The sequence below is a fragment of the Rhinoraja longicauda genome, chromosome 3 (genome assembly GCF_053455715.1).
Source record: "Rhinoraja longicauda isolate Sanriku21f chromosome 3, sRhiLon1.1, whole genome shotgun sequence".
Classification (NCBI taxonomy): Eukaryota; Metazoa; Chordata; class Chondrichthyes; order Rajiformes; family Arhynchobatidae; genus Rhinoraja; species Rhinoraja longicauda.
Window position 1 is genome coordinate 55,540,934 of NC_135955.1, and position 15,095 is coordinate 55,556,028.

Here is a 15,095-nt window from a genome sequence, read left to right on the forward strand (position 1 = left end):
CTTTATGTTTTTCTCCTTCAACTTTTTTATTACATCCCGCACTTGTTTCCTCTTCTTCTGTATCTCGGTAGTGTAGTCATGGTTGAAGTAAATGGTCCGTTCCTCATATGTTATTTTTTGTTTCCATGCTTGTTGTATGATGCGGTCTTTCACCTGGTGGTCAATGAAGCGGGCGATGATGGCTCGCGGGGGAGCCGCACTCTCTTTCGGTTTGGTAGTCAGCGAGCGGTGCGCTCTTTCGATGCGGATATCGACGGCCGCCGAGATTTGTAATGTTGTTCGGATGAAATCAGTCACAAATCCTATGGTGTCGCCTTTCTCAGCGCCCTCCGGGATCCCATGTATCCGTATGTTATTACGTCTCGCTCTTGCTTCCAAGTCGTCACATTTTGCGGCTAACGCCGCCTCTCTTTGAAGAAGAAAGGCGACTGATCTTTCCAGCCGCGCTGCCCTGTCTTCCGTCTCCCCCAACCTTTCTTCTATGTTCACTGTTCGTCGCTCCAGTGAAGCGGTTCTCTCCAAAAGCTCCTTTAAATTAGTTTCTAGTCTCACCAGAGCTTTTTTGTTGTCATTTACCGCTTCTGTGTGCTCTTGTCTTAACTTGCGTAGCTCCGCCAATATTACGGAGTCTTGTTCCCCACAGCTGGTTCCCTTATCTGGCGTGGCTCTCTTTGCCAAGTCCGTAGCTTTAGTATCCGCATTATCCTTTTTGTTTAACCTTGTCTCCATATTTTTATTTATCGTTAACTTTCGTTGTCGATATAACTTGCGATTGGCCCGCTTCCTGTTGTTACTAATGTTTAAAAGAGCTAGTTTTAATTGGTTTCTTTGAGAGCTAACTTTTTAGATTGTCTAGTCCAACATGGCGCCACCGGAAGTCCATTCTGTATCTTTCAATCAGTCAAATGTCAAAAATCTCTTATGTCCAACATGATACTGCCTCAAAGGGGTGTTGGTTAGCTTTGTAACATACTTGATTCGTTGATAGGTGCTCATTCAATCAAGGGTAGATATTTTAATGAATCGCTGCTTTATTCAGTTTAGTTACTCCTCCTTTGCTCCCTGACAGGATAAAATTAATTGCATAAATGTTGCGCCCTCGTTGGTTTATTGATTTCTGATTGTGGTAAATGTGTAAATCTCCATGTTATCATGTGATGCAAATACACATGTTACTTGTTAGTCAGCAATAAAGTATAGTCTGAAGCTCGGGGTAAGAGATTAGAAAGCGTTTCCCCCCCCGCCACTCACCACCCCCCCCACATAAAACAAGCAAAAGAACACTAAAAACATACATTTAACACATACAAACAAACAACAAAAAAAGGAAGGGCCAGACAGACTGTTGGCGAGGCAGCCATTGCTGGCGCCACCCGTTAGCACCTATTAAGCATTGAAGATCAATGCAACTGACCAAAGGACTTCAAAACTTAGTGGTCACAGAAGGAAAACTCTATTGACCAAGAGGTTCTCCTGAGTGTACAATAAGTCATACAACTCAAACAAAAAGGAGCATTTTTAAACAAAGAATATGACTAATGGCTGAAGAATTAAATCCCAGGAAAAGTAAGGAAGAGAGTAGAGAAACCTTGAGCAACATTGCTACTCGTTTGCGGAAACGGGAGAATATGCCTGCTCAAATTCAGTCTACTTGGATCTTATAGGAATGTACCACCGTGCATCAGAGTTCTCTTAACGACATGCACAAAAATGGAAACATTTTTTAAGCCGAGCAATATTCTCGAAGGAGTGGATGAAGTTTGAAAACTGAATGCTATCATCCGATACAATTACCCCACTCTTAAATTATTTTTCCACTTGTATATCTATCATATTTCTCTGCACTCTGGTATCTTTCTCTTTGCTATGTTTTGTTTGTGTTAGGATTGATCGCATTCATGCATAGTAGTATCTGACACGCAGTCAAAAGCTTTTGACTATGTACCTTGGTACATGCAACGATAATAAACCTAATCCTATTATGAGAGAGCATTAGCTGGTTATATTATTGATGCATACTAATCTGCTAGATCCATAAGAAACCAAACATGGTTCATTCACAGAACAGTTGCAGAAATTGAAGGATTATTTCTATCCATAAAATTTCAAGGATGCTACAAGGTATCATAGAGCAGGAGTCATAAACAGCCACCACATCAATTTAACTGGCCAATCAACTTTGTATTTTTAAAGCTTGCATTGTAGGGTAAGCGTTGGATGGTTGTGATGAACTGATTAGTTCCAGATTGGTTGACCCAAGTTGCAAAATTTAATTTCTTAATATTTTTTAAAACTGCTATTGGCAGTGAGGATCACGGAAATACCAGATGGTTAAAAACTCAATTTGTGCACAACTCCGTCTGACATTTTATGTCCTACAGATTGACCACTGTGGTTGACTCTTCAGGAGTAATTGCACGATAAATGCAGGCTTTGCCAGCAACATGCAATTCCCCAAAAATGAATAATAAAATGATGTTGATTCCCAAGTCAAAGATTGCTGTGAATGTTTCATTTCTGAAGAAAGATCAGCATCCCAGATGTGCATGATGCAAATTCTTGTTACAAATGCAAGGGAAGCCATTTGTCAATGGTCTATTCTTTTAAAAAAGCAGAGTGCTATTCACATAAGAAAAAGGAACATGGAGTGATCCAATGTAAATCTGAATTAGGAATGGCTGACCAGAGACATGCTATTATGGAGCAGAAATGTGTTCAGCAGCAAAATATAGAGATGAAGTTTGCATAACTTTGAAGCCAATTTGGAGCTTTGCACGACAAATAGCAGGAAACAATAAGGTTACAAAATAAAAGTGAAGATCAATAACCATGTTGTAAAAATGAACACTATTAAACCAATGGATTGTTCCATCATGGAAAATGTGGCCATCTAAACATAGCACAAAAAGTAAGGAAATTTGTGTTTGGTAGATTATTTCTTTGTTGTAACAATGCTTCTTGGCAATAAATCTTATACCGTTGGAAAGCCTGTTTATTTCCCTTTTAAATGGTGCCACATTTGTAAGGAACATGCATTTGTGGGATGAGCAGCAGAGCTGAGTATGTGGGTTGCGCCCATGAAAAATCTGCCAAATCTTCTCTGCCAATGCCAAACAGCTTATTCTGCCATTGACTCTTGTTCGGTGTTGTTTGGTGGATTGGATGATTGAAGTCTGAAGAAACAAGACATATTGGCAATTTAACAATTTATTCATTTAATAAACAGGAGCCTCAGTAGCGTGTGGAAGAACCATACACAGCCACAACAGCCTGACACCTCCTCCTCATGCTGGTCACCAGCCTGGTCACACACTGTTGTGGAATGGCATCCCATTCTTCAACAAGTATTTGTCGCAAGTCAGCCAACGTGGTTGTGTTGGTCACTCTGGCACGAACAGCACGCCCAAGCTGATCCCACAAGTGTTCAATGGGGTTGAGGTCAGGACTGCTGGCAGGCCATTCCATCCTCTCCACTCCCAAATTCTGGAGGTAGTCTCTGAGAAACCCTGCTCTGTGGGGGCGAGCATTGTCATCTTGGAGGATAGAGTTCAGTCCCAGACTGTGGAGATATGGGATTGCCACTGGTTGCAGAATCTCATCTCGATATCTCTCTGCATTGAGATTGCCTCCAATGATGACAAGCCTCGTTTTTCCAGTGAGGGAGATGCCGCCCCACACCATCACACTGCCTCCACCAAAAGATGTTACTCTATCGGTGCAGCAATCAGCATAGCGTTCTCCGCGTCTTCTCCACACTTTGACCCTATGATCCAACTGCCGTAGGCAGAATCTGGACTCATCGCTGAACATAACGTTGTTCCACATGTTCAGGTTCCAGTGCATGTGTTGCCGACACCAGCGCAAATGGGCCTGACGGTGAAGGGCAGTCATGGCAGGCCTCCTGGCAGCCCTATGAGACCGGAGATCGGCTGCGTGCAGTCTGTTCCGAATTGTCTGGGCAGAGAGCCGTCGGCCATATCGTCCTGCAAACCTTGACTGCAAATCTGTAGAAGACAGCCTACGGTTCCTAAGTGCTGACAGGGTGAGGAAACGGTCTTCTTCGGGTGTCGTCTTCTTGGGACGCCCACTTCGCGGCCTGTCTCTGACATCCCCCGTTATATGGAACTTGGCCTTCACTTTGGAGATGGTACTAGGGCTCACTCCAAATAATGCCGCAACTTGGTTTTGCGGAACACCAGCTTGAAGTTGCCCTATCGCACGGGCCCTATCCAGATCAGTCAAACGTGGCATGCCGATTCTTGGAGCAGACACCTACTGACCACTGTAGCAGGGCCCATGCTCACAGATGCTGCCAATCAGGTGCCAATCAGGCACCTGATTGTCAGCACCTGGGGGTACCAGAAGCTCAAAACAAGAGTCAATAGCAACAGCAGAATAAGCTGTTTGGCATTGGCAGAGAAGATTTGGCAAATTTTTCATGGACGCAACCCATATACTCAGCTCTGCTGCTCATCCCACAAATGCATGTTCCTTACAAATGAGGCACCATTTAAAAGGGAAATAAACAGGCTTTCCAATGGTATAAGATTTATTGCCAAGAAGCATTGTTACAACAAAGAAATAATCTACCAAACACAAATTTCTTTACTTTTTGTGCTATGTTTATCTGTGATGGGGTACAGCTAGTTTCAAGACACACTCGGGTGAAGTGCTAAAGGGAGCAGGGACAAATATAGTACATTGCTTACAGTCGCAAATAATTAGAATTGCCTTCCGGTGTAGCTGACTGCCCAGAGCAATTCACATTCACTGGGCAAAGTTGGGCTGTTCAGTCCACTGAGTCCGTGCCAACCAGCGATCATCCCATACACAAACACTATCTTACACACTAGGGACAATTTACATTTTTTAACTGAAGCCAATTAAGTTACAAACCTGTATGTTTTTGTACTGTGGAAAAAAACCCACCGGACAAAACCCACGAGGTCACAAGGAGACTGTACAAACTCTGTACAGACAGCACCTGTCGTCAGGATCGAACCTGGGTCTCTATCAGTGTAAAGCAGCAACTCTACCACTGTGCCACTATGCCACCTATGTTTTGCTTGAGCGTGTGAAAATGCAGTTTATAACTTTTATATTTGGATAAGGATGACTTCCTTCTCAGCTGCAGTAATCACAAAGAGAACTCAATAAAATATGCATTTAGTTTTGAATGCTGAATCTGTTGAAATAAATGGTCAAATATGTATCTGCAATCTTTTACAAGATTTCATGAATCCACTGCTCAATGTCTGAACTGGGGAAAATTAGTCATCTTCAATTAATCTAGCAGATGGATCTCATATGAATTATATTTATAATATAATTATAAATGTAAAATGTAAATGTCATTGTAAATGTTAAAGCTACTTCCAGAAGCTCTATGTAATATAAAAGCTACTTCCAGAAGCTCTCTAAATTATAAAAGATTGATTGTCATTGTTGAGCACTGATATTTGCAGTCAGTTGAGAGTGAACTTGAAAACTACAGGTGACACTCCCACAACTGTGAAGATGACCAAAATGACCATTTCAGAAATTCACATCATCTTTTGGCAGAAAAGCAAGTTCTTATTAAGTCTCATTCCTAATGGATTGAAAGTTGGATCATGTATGACAACAGCCTGTACAATTAGGATGTTGAGATTGATTTTTGCAGCCTCTAAATTTACGGTTAAAGCGTCTGTACACATTCTTGAGGAAGCCTTGAAGAGACTATTTTTACAACGTTGGTGAAACTGAGCCATGGATCATTATTTGCCTAATTTAAGTACTGTGCAAAGCCCATTCAATCTAAGTACTCAATCCTATACAACTGTTGATGTGCTGTTGATTTTGTTAGCTTCACTTTCTTACAGCATAGCTTAGAGGATAGAATGAAGAGAGAGTTGCTGAAACAAAATCAAAATTATTACTCTCATCCTAACACCTGATTGGAAGAAGGAAAGAAAAGTTATCAGATGGGTGTCCAATGGTGCAGTTACTAGAGCCGCTGTCTTGTAGCACCAGAGACCCAGGTTCAATCCTGACCTCGGGTGCTCTCTGTGTGGAGTATGTGACTTCTGTGACTGTGGTTTTCCTCTGGGTGTTCCAGTTTCCTCCAACTTTTCAAAGACATGAGGGTTACTAGGTTAATTGCTGCTAGTGTGTACGTAATTCTGGGGGAGAAGGTTTGGCCATTTGCATTAGTCTCATTTGCACTTGTTTGACCCATGCCCCTCTAAACATTTCCTAGTCATTTATCCATCTAAATGAAAAAAAAGAGTTGTTACCATACCTGCCTTAACCACTTCCCCGCTGCTTGTTTTACATATCCACCATTTTTTTTGTGAAAAGCTGCCCCTCAAGTTCCAAGTAAAACTTTCCCAGCTCACCTTCAATGAATGAATGCCTTCTAGTTCTTGATTTCCCCAACCCAAGGAAAAAGGCTGTGTGCATTCACCCTAAGAATTAAGGATGGGCAATAATGCAGGCTTCGTCAGTGACATCCTCCAGATCCTGACAATGAATAAAAGTAAATTCAGACATAAATTGCTGGAGTAATTCAGCGGGTCAGGCAGCATCACTGGAGAAAATGAATAGATGACAATCGAGTCAGGACCCTTCAAATTGATTAGTCCTGATGGGTCCTGAGCCAAAATGTCACCAATCCATCTTCTCCAGACATGCTGCCTGACCTGAGTTATTCCTGCACTTTTTGTCTATTTTTGTAAACCAGCATCTGCAATTCCTTGTTTCTAAAAGTAAATTCAGCTTGTTTAAAAATAAAATGTCCATTATTTCAGTTGATTTAAATTTGTACATTTTGTATTTACAAGTTCTCACCCTAGAACCCTACTCCAATTCTCTTTGCAGCCTCAACCTGCATTAGCCAAGTCAATGCCTCGGTTAGTCTATGAGGCTGACAAATTGGTGGGGCTGGCATAAGATGCCTCGTAAAATCCAGAATCCAAGGCTAAGGTCAAATGGAGTAAAGTACTTTCTCCCTTGGCCGTTGCAAAATTTAATCTGCTGACCTTATTCGTTTTGTATTGGCATTTTTGGAGAAGGCAGTGGCCTTGTAAGAAATATGAAAAACAATCTGTATACAGTGCATAGTTATTTTCATTTAATGTTTGGTGCACTGTTACTTCAACCATTTTACATACTTATTTGCTGTGGCTTCCTTTTTATCCATTTGAAAATAAGCGCTTAAAATGCAAATATCTTTGGAATATAGTGATATCAGTACAGTTCCAGTTTAAATCAGTGGCCTATTTTTTTTCTCACATTCTTAATGTTTTCTGAGGGAAAAAATGTTGAACAAGTTTCAAACTATGAAGCATGTTCAAAGGTTTGATCAGTATATTCCCCCTATATCAATTCTATCTGCATTGAAATTGATAATTCAAATAACTTTAAGTCAATATATTTAGGGGGAGTGTTGCATTCACACAAAGCAATGACAGTTTTTAATATGCTTATGTTTTGTCCAGCAGAATTCCCTTTCTCAGTCCTACAAGTGTCAGGTAGGATTCTGTTTTGGAATTAATTTTAGTGATTTCATAGCATCAAGATTTTAGTACTAGCTGGTTTAATAATTTCACTTTTCCGCTCAGACCTACAAGAAAACATACAAAATGGAAATTGAACTGTTGAATGCCAGTTCAAAGGCAAAAAAATTGTTATATTCAGTTTTATTTTGCCAAAGTTCTCACTCACAGAATATATTGAATGCTCAGATTTTTAAAAAATGAACCAGATATGCCAAAAATCTGAAACAAAAGCAGAAAATATTGTAAACTCTAAGGGATCAGCATTTACAAAAGGAATAGATGCATTTCAAGTTTTGAACTTTTCATTAAAACTATTTTTTAACCAAAAGGTAATGCACTAAAGATAAACATTGTTTCCATAAAATGTTTGCTTGTGACTTCTTTGAGTACAGGTGATCCCTGCTTTACAGGGGGGTGGTGGGGGCAGAGGCAATCGGGGAGGGTGGTCAGAGTTGTATCATCAGTGCATTTATCAAGAAAAGTGAGGTCATAAAATGTTGTGCTTGTGTAATTTTTCCACACATTCGGTAAGGGTGAATTTTGTTCAGTATCTCAGTTTTGGTAGTGATTTGTTAATTCCACAGGGACAAATTTCTATTATCCTAATGGCTGTAACACAGTGGTTGCCTGTATATTGCACTCTGGCAACTCCCAGTTATTTTGTAACATTGCATAGCTCTCCTGTTAGTGAACAGTCAGTAGAATTTAATGGTTCCACTTAGCTTTGTATGATGTATAAATTGTTAATGCAATGAATCCACTTGATTTGAGTTTCCAACCAATGTGTTTTGAAATACTAGTCTTTCTAAATGTAATATCACTGCATCTTAATAACACTCTTTATATTTTTACATGCAATTGCTAAGATTGGTAATGATTAATTACGTATCCTGGGAATAATTAGAGTTTAACTTCAGCAACTGTGAAGTTATCACATGAATGCTATTGTCTGTTTATCTTTTGCTGTCATCACATGTAATAATAATTTTAAAAAAAAAATAATAACATTTGACACAACTGACTGGCAGATGTTTGAAGACGCGACAATAGACAATAGACAATAGGTGCAGGAGTAGGCCATTCAGCCCTTCGAGCCAGCACCGCCATTCAATGCGATCATGGCTGATCACTCTCAATCAGTACCCCGTTCCTGTCTTCTCCCCATACCCCCTCACTCCGCTATCCTTAAGAGCTCTATCCAGCTCTCTCTTGAAAGCATCCAACGAACTGGCCTCCACTGCCTTCTGAGGCAGAGAATTCCACACCTTCACCACTCTCTGACTGAAGGCAATATCAATGAATACACAGACTCTTAGGCTACATAAGTAAATGCATCGATGATGTGGTTCCAAAAGCCACCATCTGCACTTACCCAAATCAGAAACCCTGGGTCGGACAGGAAATCCGTGCTAAACTTAAAGCACGGACTACTGACTTCAACTCAGGCGACCTCAACGCCTACAAGGTAGCCAGATATGACCTCCGGAAGTCCACCAGGAAAGCCAAGAGAGACTACAGAAACAAAGTGGAATCTAACTACTACAGCTCGGACTCCAGACGCATGTGGAGTGGATTACGCTGCGTCACAGACTACAAAGGGAAAAACAGGAGCACTGTTCAGCCTACCGCATCGCTCTCGGACGAGCTTAACACCTTTTACGCCCGGTTCGATGCAGACAACACAGTGCCCACCATGAGTCCACAGGTGTGCAGGGGGACTACCACACTGTCCTTACAAACAGCAGACATAAGGCGGTCCTTCAAAAAGGTCAACGACCGCAAAGCTCCAGGGCCGGATGGTATTCCAGGGTGGGCCCTCAGAGTATGTGCTGATCAACTGGCAGAGGTGTTCACCAACATTTTCAACCTCTCTCTGAGTCAGTCTGTGGTTCCCACCTCCTTCAAAGCATCCATCATCGTTCCTGTTCCAAAGAAACCAGTAACCTCCTGTTTAAATGACTACCATCCTGTCGCACTGACATCAGTCATCATGAAGTGCTTCGAGCGACTAGTCAAAAATCACATCTGCTCCTCTCTCCCTGACACCTTGGACCCTCTTTAGTTTGCATATAGACCAAACAGGGCCACGGACGATGCCATCGCCATGGCAATACATACTGCGCTCACCCACCTGGACAAAGGAAATACATATGTGAGAATGCTCTTTATTGACTACAGCTTGGCATTCAACACTATTCCCTCCAAACGTTCCCCAAACTCCTTGATCTTGGACTGCAGACCTCCATCTGCGGATGGATATTCGATTTCCTGATGGGCAGGCCCAAGGTGGTGAGAATTGGCAGTCACACCGCTTCCTCACTGATCCTCAATACAGGCATACCACAGGGCTGTGTGCTCAGTCCTCTCCTGTACTCCCTGTTCACGCATGACTGTACTGCTAAGCACAGCTCATACAGTATCCTAAAGTTTGCTGACAACACGACCATCTTGGGCCTCATCACAGACAACAATGAGACGGCCTACAGAGAGGAGGTAAAGGCACTAAATAGCTGGTGCCAGGAAAATAACCTCTCTCAATGTCCGCAAAACTAAAGAGATGATCGTGGACTACAGGAGACAGCGGGGGAGTGGACACCTCCCCATCCACATCGGTGATGCTGAGGTTGAAAGGGTCAGCAGCTTTAAGTTCCTCGGTGTGCACATCACTGAGGACCTTTCCTGGACACTGCACACGGACACAATAACAAAGAAGGCCCCCAGCTGCTCTTTTTCCTGAGAAGACTGAGGAAGTCTGGCATGAACGCCAGCATCCTCACAAACGTCTACAGATGCACCATCGAGAGCCTGCTAACGGGCTGCATTACAGTCTAGTACGGGAACTGTTCGGCCTACAGCCACAAATCACTACAGAGAGTGGTGAAGACGGCACGGCACATCACTGGCAATTATCTCCCGGCCATTCAGGACATTTTCTACCGGCGGTGCCTACGGAAGGCACCCAGCATCATCAAGGACCACAGCCACCCAGCACGTAGGCTGTTCTCCTTGTTACCATCAGGCGGACGATACAGGAGTATGGCTGCGCGTACCACCAGACTTAAGAACAGTTTCTACCATCAGGCTTCTGAACTCATAAACACATTTCAAATCATACATGTTGATTATTTTTAATATTGTCTTTGTACCTATTTTTAATATTGTCTTTTTACCTTACTAATGTCTTTAAAAAAAATCTTATTATCCTTGGAATATTACTGCTGAGGTGATCCATTGTCTTGTCAAATACATTTCATTGTACCGTTGACCCTGTGCCAACCTACAAATGACAAATAAAAATCGTTTATTTATTTATTTATTTTATTTTCTGTGGTTGAGGGACCACATTATGATGGATGACTGGGAGTGGTGCAAGTTTGGGTACAGGCATTAAGGTTTGGACGGAATGTCAGGGTGGCCAGGAAGGTATTGGGAGAACAAGTTTTAAAATAGATGGTTGAAATTTTCACTGGAAGAAAGGGCAATGCAGCAGCAGAAAGTGGTGATATTACTGAGAAAGTACACTCAGAAACTTTGTATGAGATAAATAGGCACACAAAATGTGGCTATGATGGAAATGGAAGCATTACAACCGTAGAGGGTTAATTGAGATTGTGGGGGCTTCAACATTCAATGGGGAGTTTTGGAATAGGAGCCACAATCTTCAAATTGGAGCTACTCCTATTAGGACACAGTTCAGAAATATTTGTATAGGCAAATGATGGCATCAGTTTGGCAGACCTGGCCAACTGTCAGATGCTAAGTTTTGTGTCAGAAAGTCAATGATGCTAGATTTAATTTCCTAACTCTATTTTTTGTGTTCCTGTTTCTGCTTTCATTTAAAGTTGAGACTATTTTAATAAACTTTAATGTGGTGGAAAATCTCTGAATAATAGGACATATCTTGCTGGTGCAGGGTTGTTCCCCACTATCAGCTAGAATGTTATTTGGTTGAAGAAAAAGGTTGTGAATGACGGCAACCGGGGCCAAAAAGTAAACATTCTAAATGAGATTTAAGAGGTGAATAAAACAGTAATGATGGAAGAGGTGGACGAATTGGAGATATAATAATGGCATAACTGGTTTTCACTGGCATTTATTTGTAAAACAGCAACTCCTGGCATTTCCATATACAGTAAAAGCTGAAATGTAGAAGCAGTTGTCACTAGCATTGTGCTGCTCTGCAGGGAGAAATCTTGCAACCTTTGCAGCACAGAATCTGCGATTGACAGAGATTTCAACTTATTACACATTATATCTTGCTGATTTTTGTTTAAGTAAAAAAGCTCAAAAAGATATGCCTAGTTGAATGAGATGCTACGATTCCTGCTGAACAACCTCTGTGGCCCTGAAAATCTAATTATGCGTGCACAGATTACCATTTTCTCACAATAGCATGTAAACTTCCATTTATATTTTTTAAAACTGTTTTCAAAGTCAATGTTGGTTTAGTTTTACTTTAAACCCTCACAATGAGCTTGATCTGTATTATGCTTCTGTAAAAAACTATAATAAGTTGTGTTTTTTTAAAAACTGGTTATCTGGCTAGAAAGTTTAGAAAAGCTTGACTTGTATTTACTGGTTTTGAAAAATGAGAGGTGACTTGATGGAAATATCATATTCTGAGGTTGGATGTGGAGAGGATGTTTTCTCTTAAGAGAATCTAGAACTGGGCTCGGTTTAAATATTAAAAGCTACCCCTATAAGAAAGAGATGAGGTAATATTTTCTCTCAGAATGTCAAGAGCCTTTGGAACACCCGTCCAAGGTGATGAAAGATTTACTAGGAAAGTAAGGAAGCAGAGTTAAGGTAACATTAAAATCACTCGCGATCTTAGTGAACAGTGGAACAAGGTTGAGCTGCAGACTGGCCTATTCCTGCGAGTTTGTATATTGCTCTTTCTGATAGGCAACATCTTCAGCATGATATATCTGTAGATGAATGTCACAGTTTCTCTGCAAATAATGCCAGGCCCTTTCCCCATGCACGTTGCATTCGGAAAAGGCTTAATCTTTTGTGCGTGGATTGAAGGCTGAGTGATGTTATTAGAACCTCCTTCGGGCTCAAGTTCAACTTTAGCTGCTGTTCAGTTCGTGCTGTATCTTTTAAATAACATTGAAAATTTTGGATGATTTATCTGTATCTTCAAAACCAGTTCAACTATTAACTTTCATTTCAGTAATTATCTAGTAAGTCACTGTTTTACAGTTCAAACTAATAGGTTTTCAGTTATTTGTTATGACATTGCAACAACCGTACTTGGTCTTTCGTGGTTGTTTAATGAATTTTTAACTAACTTCATTAAGCTTATTTAGAGGTCACTGCTGGTTAATATTCCTTTCAGAAATGAAAAATCAATATTATGTGCACCTTTCCGATACCATTTTTCATTCAATGAGAATTAAAAGTAAATTGATGTTCGACTTTTAAATTGTTCTTGGACGTTTCATAAAATCCACTTTTTTTTTAAACCCTATTCACTTCATGGCTTATATTTCTTAAATCATGGCTACAGACTTTGCCACAGGAACTGTAGATGGAGATTGCCTGGGTTGTTTGGATTATTGCATGCCTTGGCAGCCACATACTCTCGTCAGAGAGGCTCTAAGTGCTCAGTACCCTTCTGGATGCTTTCTGCTAATTTGAGCAGTCTTTGGCCAGAGGTACCCCTGGTCAACAAAGATTTATGCATTTCAAGAAGGCTTTGAAGGTGCCCTTGAATCATTTTTGATTCTGCCTGGATATGTTTTAGTCGTGGAGTTCAGCATAGAATGCTTGTTTCAAAAGTAAGGTGTCAGGACAGTGTGTCAGAACCTCAATGCTGATGATGGTGGCTTGTGAAAGGATGTGTCATTGATATATTTATTTATCCTGCTGGTGATTTTAGACTATTTTGTAGATACAACATTAATTATATTTTTGAAGTGCTCTGAGATGATTACCTGAAGTTCACTGCAAATCCAACACAGGGTGATGTGGTTGGTGCTGATTTGTAGATCATGAGCTTGGTCTCAGTTAGAGATGTTGTCCTTCAAATGTTTTATTCTGCATATGGTGACGGCTAAACTGGCAAGTTAGAAAAGCTCAGTTATTCATCTGGTGCTAAACCTAACTGGTCCTGATGGATTAAATATGGCTATTAACCCAATGACTATGCAATGTGACAGATGCCACAGTTTCAGCCCAACCTTGACAACTGTATCGGTGTAAGATAGACATAAAATGCTGGAGTAACTCAGCAGGACAGGCAGCATGGATAGCATAGGTGACGTTTTGGGTTGAGACCCTTCTTGACCCAAAACATCACCCATTCTTTCTATCCAGAGATGTTGCCTGTCCCGCTGAGTTACTCCAGCATTTGTGTCCTTCTGCAGTTGTACAGGGCCTCCTTCTGCAGTTGTACAGGGCCCTAGTGAGACCGCACCTGGAGTACTGTGTGCAGTTTTGGTCTCCAAATTTGAGGAAGGATATTCTTGCTATTGAGGGCGTGCAGCGTAGGTTTACTAGGTTAATTCCCGGAATGGTGGGACTGTCATATTTTGAAAGACTGGAGCGACTAGGCTTGTATACACTGGAATTTAGAAGGATGAGGAGATCTTATCGAAACGTATAAGATTATTAAAGGGTTGGACACGTTAGAGGCAGGAAACATGTTCCCAATGTTGGGGGAGTCCAGAACAAGGGGCCACAGTTTAAGAATAAGGGGTAGGCCATTTAGAACTGAGATGAGGAAAAACTTTTTCAGTCAGAGAGTTGTGAATCTGTGGAATTCTCTGCCTCAGAAGGCAGTGAAGGCCAATTCTCTGAATGCATTCAAGAGAGAGCTAGATAGAGCTCTTAAGGATAGCGGAGTCAGGGGGTATGGGGAGAAGGCAGGAACGGGGTACTGATTGAGAATGATCAGCCATGATCACATTGAATGGCGCTGGCTCGAAGGGCCGAATGGCCTCCTCCTGCACCTATTGTCTATTGTCTATTGTGTCTATCTTTGGTTTAAACCAGCATCTGCAGTTCCTTCCTATAATGTTTCAGTATGAGTCTGGTCGCTCCCTTGGTACTGTCCCTGCATCAACATAGTTGTTCCCTCTGAAGTGGCAGTCACTGATCCTGTCAATCAGTAAAGCACAAGGGAGCTTTTACTGTATTTGAAAAATAAGTACTTGCAGCGAGTATGCAGCGGAAGGATGGCTTCTGTCCTACAAAATTCTGCAGTTCCACTTGCATTGGAAACCCTCATGAATGATGGATCTAATACATTCATCAGATTAATGAAGATGCACGGTTTAATTAAGATGCACAGACGGCTTTTGATTCTGCTCATCATTTACTTAAGATTGTGGTCTGGGTGCCTGGTTTCATAACCTTAACACAAAATTGCAATTGTCAATTAATTCAATCTCAACATATTTTGTAGAGAAAATGGCCACGTCATTTTTTTCTTAAGTTTTGTGCCATTTTCATTTATTTTTCAACAATATCTCAATAATATTTGAAGATGAAAATGACAATTTCCCAATGGTTTATCCAAACTGTCATAAAATTACAAAGGTTATGAAAGCA

At 41.1% G+C, this 15,095-nt stretch overlaps 1 protein-coding gene across 6 annotated transcripts in view; it reads left to right on the plus strand.

The window, feature by feature from the left end:
• agtpbp1 (ATP/GTP binding carboxypeptidase 1) overlaps positions 1-15,095 on the plus strand; it is a 175,177-nt gene that overhangs the window by 49,731 nt on the left and 110,351 nt on the right. For 4 of the 6 annotated variants that reach the window (XM_078396172.1, XM_078396169.1, XM_078396173.1 and 1 more), the window contains exon 4: positions 7,479-7,511. The exons of 1 other annotated variant lie outside the window; for it this stretch is intronic. In XM_078396172.1, coding sequence (XP_078252298.1) covers positions 7,479-7,511 — 33 coding nt within the window. The remainder of the gene's footprint in view (positions 1-7,478; positions 7,512-15,095) is intronic. One more of the 6 variants, XM_078396170.1, reaches the window with a different exon arrangement.